The sequence below is a fragment of the Nematolebias whitei genome, chromosome 14 (genome assembly GCF_014905685.2).
Source record: "Nematolebias whitei isolate Nwh7 chromosome 14, NemWhi1, whole genome shotgun sequence".
Lineage (NCBI taxonomy): Eukaryota > Metazoa > Chordata > Actinopteri > Cyprinodontiformes > Rivulidae > Nematolebias > Nematolebias whitei.
This window is the reverse complement of record NC_056511.1, coordinates 30696425-30704744: the sequence shown is the minus strand read 5'-3', so window position 1 is coordinate 30704744 and position 8320 is coordinate 30696425. Positions and strand designations below refer to the sequence as shown.

The 8320-nt window shown below is 38.0% G+C and overlaps 1 protein-coding gene across 1 annotated transcript in view; it reads left to right on the top strand.

Annotated features, from left to right (window-relative positions):
- Positions 1 to 8320, top strand: part of abr (ABR activator of RhoGEF and GTPase) — a 212122-nt gene that overhangs the window by 92913 nt on the left and 110889 nt on the right. Inside the window, exon 2 of the mRNA XM_037688041.1 lies at positions 3940 to 4115. Coding sequence (XP_037543969.1) covers positions 3940 to 4115 — 176 coding nt within the window. The remainder of the gene's footprint in view (positions 1 to 3939; positions 4116 to 8320) is intronic.

Sequence of the window (8320 nt, the reverse complement as noted above, 5' to 3'; positions counted from 1 at the left end):
TATATATATATATATATATATATATATATATATATATATATGTATATCTGTTGGTGTGTGAGGGGAAAAGATTCAGTTCTCTGTCCAATCATGGTTGAATTTCCAGAGCTAATTTGGATGCAGTCAGGCAGAGTGAACTGATGACTGACCAAACATTTTGCTAGCACCAAATAAAAAAGAGAGGGTGGGACTCATTAAAGAGCATCTGAAGAGCAGGTAGCTTCATGGACAACTGCAGCAATAAGACGATTGGCCATGCTTTTGTTTATGCTTTGTTGATGCAAAATTATATCATCCTGTGACTGAATGAAATGTCATTATTTACCAATAGTCATAATACCATTTTTCATCATGTCATGAATGAATGTAAAAAAAAAGATTCACACCTTTAAAATTGTGTTTGATGCTTTCAGCTTGATTTCGATAGTTTGACGAATAATGTAGTTTGTGATCCATGATTAGGCACAGTTGTTTATTGTGTGATCCCTGGTTTCTCATTTGACCTACAAAGGTCTGTTAGTGTGAACTCTTGACTTTTCAAAATCTATAAAGCCTAAGTTGTGCAGTGTGTCACCAACTTAAGCTGAACAATGTATGATAAAACCTTAAAAAAATCATAAAACCTAAATTGCAAAAGTTTTTAAAAATTTCAAATCTATTGAAATATTGGATCGATCATGTAAAATCCAATCTGTTTAAACACTGAATAATGTTTCTGCTATGGAATCTGGGTTATAGTCCTCTAAATAGAACTGGATTTGCTCAGTCATTTTGTCTAAATCTCTTTGCTGTCCACTGGGAAATGTTTTATTTTTTGCCTATTTTGTCTACTGATGATGTACTGCTACCAAAAGTCATAACTCACTATTCCTGACTGAGTCACACGTTTAACGTCAGTTTGTTTGGATTTTTTTAAAGCTACATGATACAGTAGAGAATGGAAAACTATGATGGATTGTAAACTGAAGAGAATGGTGAGGAGTGGAGAAAACAAGTACGCGCTCACCAGTCTCTGAAAGGAGCAGAGTATGAAGTTATCACGACACATTTAGAGGTGATCGCTTGTGTTTTTCTAATGTGTAGATGAACAGATGCTGAGATATATTCATCAATTAAAACGGATTCTTCATTTTTCTGGACTGAGTATAAACGTGCATTGAATTTAATGAAATGTGGACGTGAGACGTTATTTATCTTTGACCCATCAAAATGAATGTGGCCATTTATTTACAGAATCAAAGTTTAACATCAACATTTACATTAATTTGGCAAAATATGAAAATAACAACATAATTAATCAGCGAGCTGTACAATTATGATCAATTATCCACACGGCGGTGGATGAGCACTTTACACAGACATTTCTAAAAATATCTGTCAATGATTTCTACTTGATAGAAGAATTTTTAAAGATGGAAAGATGAAGTTTAGTGGGAGTGAAAGATGGATGAGGGAGAATGTGGTGTGTATGAGTGAAAAGTGTTGACAGGACGACACCCTCCATCCGACCCAGCTTTTCCTAGGTACGCTCAGTAGTGGTCTAGACTCATTTACCTCTCTGATGATGAATCAGAAGAAGAGGAGCTCCAGTTAACGCTACCTTTCAGCGTCTCCATAGGATGGCTGTGACTCGTCCGAAGTAGTGACGATATCCCGTCTGACACAAGTTCACCTCAGCCAGTGGACCTCACATGAGTGGGGTTCGTCCGAGTTCCACTCAGAGGTGAAGATGTTATAATCCCATAAAACTCGGAAGAGCTCTATCATGTCAGGGTTTTCCTGTTTCCCTGCCAGACTCCAACAGGACTTCACAGAACTCACAGAACTGAGAACTGGGCACATCACAGAACTGCCACTTCACCGAACATCTCCGAACTGCTACCACACAGAACTGGGAGAACTAGGAAGTACCGACATTTTAAAGGGCTCTATTCCCGGTTCATTTGGGAGTCCCTGATTGGTCAATGTCGACCAGACAGGGGTGTGGTTTGTGACGTAAGAGGTTACTAGAAGTCAGAAAACAGCAAGAATGTTATTGGAACAGATTGAAAATGTTCCCAGACAGGAGAGAGAAATGTTTGGTCGAGTTTGGAGAAACAGGTGCCAACTCCTCTGTTTACGTCTGAGAGGATTTAAAACAAGACAGTTGTTCCAACACATGTCTGCTTCGACTCCTGACCTTGGAAAACGTACACTGCTCATTCAAAGACAGAAATCAGAAAATGCATAATTACTCTGTAACAGGCCTTAACATGAATTCTACTTTGCATAAGCAACTAAAAAATCATTGTTACTGTTTTACAGTTAATAAAATTGATTAGTTCACTGTAACATCTAAAATGTTTGAACTAAAACACTTTGATTATCAAACATTTGTAAAACAGGAATGATAATAGAAAAGAGAGTGTTCTTTCACTTGAATTTTCAAGCAAGAAAGTCTCGGGATGGGTGAACCTGTATTTCTGGATTCAAATCAATGAAATGACAGTTTCTGTCCCACAAGGTTCTTAAGGTCAAGGGTTTTGACCTTAGGCTTAGTTTTGACATCAGGTCAAGTTCACTACAAATGTGTCGCACTTTTTAAGGTAGTCAGCATTTTTAGCATGTGCTACATTTATCATCCATTTTGTGCGACAGCTGCAAATAAACCATATGGTAACTGCGACACTCCATGGTTAATTTACATACCATTAATAATAAATGAATTATTTTCTGTTTGTTTTTGATTGACATGTAGATGGTTCAGTGAGCGTGGTTTGTGCTGCATGTCAGTAACTGTCAGACAAGTGTAAGCACGCAGCAATATTAGCCTGATGGTGTTGGCTGTCCCAGTGGACTAGAAGCCCTGTTTTTTCTATTAGTTCTCATCTGTTCCTCATTAGAGCTGTCCGATATCCACCACACAAATACACCCGCCCCATCGAGCTCATGTATGGATGGAGGCAAATTTGCACTCACACCCACGCAACCCCCACATAATCAGTTTTGTTTTGCTTCCATTTTTTTTATTAGCCTTCGCACAACATTTTCTTTCTTCCTGTTAACAAGATTTATCCCATAGGAGCCATAGCAACAAAGAGGAAAACTATAATTACTGTGTAATCTTATGGTGGTTTAACCTTTTTTTTCTATTTATCTGCTTATCACAGCAGGCAGCAAGAGTGGTGCCCATCACAAATACACAAACATGCCAGTATGCTGTAAATTTATTTGAAGTATAACTCAGGCTTTAAGTGTCAAACTGTAAACTTTTCTTCTTCCACTTTTCTTTTCATTATGTTTTGTTTAAAGCAGTGCAGGAATCATTTTGTAGTCAACAATGTTCTCCTCCACTGGATCTGTCACTGTTACTCAGGCCCGTCTGACAGGAGTTTTGTTCGTTTTGGTCTGATTTCAGACACTAAGCCTAACTAATGCCTGTCAGGACTGTGATTTCACTGAGCTGAAGTTCAACTCACACAGAGTCACATATTAAACATGGTGCCTCTTCAACACATGGGTTCATTGTTGATGTAAACTCATCACCTTACATCTTCAAAACACTTATTTTATATGGAGGCAGGGAATGTGTATGCCAGGTTTGTAGCTCTTTTGGAAAGAATTTCCTTTTTATTTTTATATTATTTTTATTATATGCTTGTCAAAAGACAACCCTATTGTGGTATAGTCTTTGTCCGTATGTACGTTGGTACATCAGTAAATTTTATTTTTTTCGGGCCATAACTTCTTGAAAGTTGCAAATGCATCACTACTATATGGAGTGCCGTGTACACTTTTCATCACCCTGGCTCTGACGTCACAAATCAAAGTACCGGTAGTTTGTTGGTGGGCGTATAATGTGCCTTATGCAGTACTTTTTAATTTATTTATTTTGTGATAGCTGACCTCTCTCCCTTTCCTCCCTGCTCCTCCTTTTGTACCACCTATTGTGCCCTCCAGACTTTAACTATAACACAGATGGCTACGAGGGAGAAGCAGCAGAAGATGGCAAGTCCCAGGACGGCTCTGAGACGTTGCCCTATATAGATGAATCTCCCACCATGTCGCCCCAGCTGTGTGCTTCTCAGGGGGCGGATAGACTCTACCCCACACCAATAGAAGGTCTTCTGCTTGGGGTAAGAACACACACACAGAGATATATTAAATAATGTTAGTTCTCCTTTTTATCTTACATGGCTGTCAAATAAAATGATGTATGAGAGAAGCTTTACAAGTATCAAAAATTACCTACCTGATGTCTGTGATTTTATACGTTTGAATATATTGTATTGTCTACATTAATACATCAGAAGCTAATGAGAAATATGCCAATAATGATTTATTAATATGTTATTCCAGGACTATTTGGGTGAGTGCTGCAAAGTCCAATATTTATCTCACTAAAACAGTTCCTGTTTTTATGTAAAAACATTTGTACCTATCCAGCATCCCATTAGCCTAGTTTTACTTCCAACATCATTGAAACACAATCTGAGAAATCATGAACCAGTGCGACCAGCAACTCCTTTCACACGTTGTTGGTTTCAGTCTTTCAGCAAGACTTCTTAATTCATCAAAAACTTACAGGAAAAATTAGAATAATCAGAGGTGGTTTTCTGACTGGGCAGCACGGTGGCACAACTGGTAGAGCTGCTGCCTCTCAGCGAGCAGGTCCTTGGTTCAAACCCCGGTCCAGGGGCCTTTACTGGGTGGAGTTTGCATGTTCTCTCCGTGCATGCGTGGGTTTTCTCCGGGTGCTCCGGTTTCCTCCCACAGACCAAAAACATGCATGTTAGGCTGATTGGTAACTCTAAATTATCCCTAGGTGTGAGTGAGAGAGTGAATGGTTGTTTGTCTCAAGTGTCCCTGTGATGGACTTGCGACCTGTCCAGGGTGTACCCCGCCCCTCGCACAGTGATTGCTGAACATGGGCACCGGCGACCCCCGTGACCCAAAATGGAATAAGCGGGTAAAGATAATGGATGGATGGATGGATGGATGGTTTTCTGACCTTTAAAACTTTTCAAAGTTTGCAAAGTCATTTGGTCATGACTGTTGAGAAGCAACACACTAATTCTCCCTCCCTTGATGAACCTCCCTCTCAAAATATCCAGAGTCTATATATCAAATATCAAAGTTTAACTTTCAGCTTCAAAGTAGTAGTAGTAGTAGTATTGGTAGTAGTACAGTATTATTAACAGGAGCCTGTCTTTGGTCTGCTCAGACAGCAAACATTTCTTAAATCTTTTTTCATTAGTTTTTGTTCAACGTCCAGATGATTATGTTTGTCGTTGTTGTAGTCTTAAGGTTTGGACGGTATGACGATGAACATAGTGTCTGCCACCCACCTGATTTAGACTTTGCTTTCATTTATTTTCATATGCAGCTTAGATTTCACTCTGTCCCACAACCTGTGGCTATATATGGGGTAGGGGGAGCTGCTCTGGGGCCAGACAAAGCATTCAACTGGATGTTCTTGTGCCTTCTGGTATTTGTAGTTTTATTGCTTTTTGTTAATTGTTAGATAGAAAAGAAGTAGAGGAAAATATTATTTAAAGCACTCTATCTCAAAACAAAATTGATGAGTTCAGATGAAAGTGAATTTGTTGAAAGGCAGACGTATTGGGATATAGCCTCAGTATCAGAAACGTGACCTAGGTGACCCATTACCTGTTTTTTCATTCAACCTTTATTTATACAAGTTAATTCCATTGAGCCTCAGGGACTCCTTTACAAGAGAGACCTGTCATGCTCCTGTCAAAAAACAATATGATGATCCTTCATTATTTCATTATCTAAAAAGTGGTACATTGGATCTGTTTTTTTCATGACAACTGTGTCCTTTAAAACCTAAATCTGTGGAATAGCTTTTTCTAAAAATGTCTAAGTTCTGATTCCTTGTTGCTCCTGTTGAGACAGTTTTCTCCTCTTTGTTTTTTTTCTGTAGCAGCTTGACTTCATGACCTCAGATCATTTCACTCCAGTTCTTGTAGCCAACAGATCTGGACCCTCTGTAATTGTTAGCGTTTAGCTCCAGTAGCTGGAGTGCCTTTGGTGCTCTGCAGGTGGTTCATTGACCGCAGCAGGAAATGACCTCTGAACCAGATGGGCTCTGATTCCACCAGCATCAATCTGCCAGTGTGAGTCTAACCAGAGTACATGTCTAGGATTTGTTCTCTGGGACCCATTACAACCCATCGTTCACCATCTGTCCCACGAAAAGAGGATGTTCTCTTATTTTACATCTTCAGTTGGTCTTGAGAAAGTGACGGGGTGTATTTTCTCCCAGTGCTGTGTGAAGAGGTGGAGTATAGTTCTGCCTTTGAGGAGATTTAGTTTTCTGGACACATCTATGTGCCCCTCTGAGTGCCTAAGGGTCCCGTTAGCTCGGCACGGTTTCATTCATGTACTTGGAGGTGAACAGTGTAATTTTCACACTTAAGGCCATATTTATGTTTGGAGTGTTGATGGGACTGGGTGCTCTGGGACCTCACACACACCCACCTCAGGACACTAATAAAGTGAAACTCTAACTGTACCATGACAGTAAGCATTTCTGGTTAACTAATGCCTTTAAAACTTAAGAGGAATGATTGTTTTCACTTCCAAACTTATCAGAAACTTTTTTTTTTTTTGCATTCTGAGTTTCTTAAATATTCATCTGTATTTAAGATTTAAATCTGCCTTTTGTCCATCTGTTACTGTATAATCATTAAGTTATGAATACACCCAGGCAGGCCTTGATCATTGATTTGCTTTTTATAGCAGTAATTTATGAATTATTAAGCATTTAGTTTCAAGTTGTTGTTTGTTTTTTTTTTAGCAGGTCTATGAGCCACAGTCAGGTTTTATAAATAATAATGTGTCTCCATCTGGTGGCAGGTTAAGGCAAAAACTGGAAACATGTTCAAATGTTAATGAAAATCATTGAAACTGGCAAATCATGTGAAAAGAACAGTTCAGGGATGAGTTAATAATGTATTAATGCACAACATTCACAAGTGCAGAACAACAGCCTGTATATTTTGTTTTCAATTTCTTAAAAATGTAAATAAATAGCCATCATTAGCAATAAAAACACTAAAACAATGAAAGGAATGTGATTAAGATGCATGTTTTCCGTTGTGTTAGGAAGCTGAAAATTAATCATTTTGAATACAATCAACAATTTATTTTTTATTTTAATTATTTTAAATAAAAACACACCCATTACTTTACATATAGTTTTCTATTGTTAAATTTATTTAAAAAAACAATATATTTTTTTGCTCAGAATAAAAATATTGTGTTACTTATCAATGAATAAGTTTCATTAGAGTGTGAGCTGAAAAACAATTTATTTAAACAAGTATTAATTCAGGGAAACAACTGAGGAGATGTCTTCCTGATGTTTCTGCTCGCCAGCCTCTTGTGTCCTCGTGCTCTTGTTGAGGTCGACCTCTGTTTCTGCTGAGCTTGCAGCCTTCCACAAACACAGACGCCTTCATGTCGAAATTCTTCTGTTCAGCATAAAAACGAAAACACAGGCGCCAAAAACAAACCTGAATCTTATCAGTTTTATTACTGATGAACATGGAAGTGCAAAAACGTTTTGTGAGTGCATGTGTGTTTGCCTACTTTGTTAGCAAATAATGTCATGTACCTCTAGACAGATTTCAATCAAGCTATAAATAATTAACACAAATTTTGTTATAACTCTTGACAAATATTGAGCTAAGATTATATGTGGTAGTAGTTGAGAGTCATCCTTAACACATACTCCAAATGCTAATGGATTGTGCGAGGTATAAATCTTTGACATTACCTGATGGAATCAAGTTTGTATATCTGTCAGCAAAATATTTCCTGAACCACTGGACAGATTTTAGTGACACTTCTAGAAAATAAGCATTGGATGTATATCTACAACTGATCAACATTTGAAGTTGTGTCCATTCAATATGGCCGCCACAGTTAATTGATGTTAGCCAGCACAAAAAGAGCTTTAACTCTGTCAGCTGTACAGATACTGTGATAAATATGTGTCTGACTGTAACTGAGAGTAATTCCTAACATACTCTGAGTACTTTCTACTGTATATTATCTCAGCTTAAAACTTTAGCATGACTTATCCTGATGCATGCTCAATAATCCAGGTAAAAAAATCTAAAAAAGTTAAATCTGGTTCTCTGGACATTAAAAAAAAACCCAAAACAAAGCAAAACAACAAAAAATGTAGAAACGTTTCGTCTCTCGTCCGAGAGACTTCTTCAGTCTGAGGTGCTGTTTTCAGCTCTGTCTCTTAAATAGCACCTTCTCAGAGTGGATCAACCAGTTTTGCTGCTGACAACCAAAACCAGCT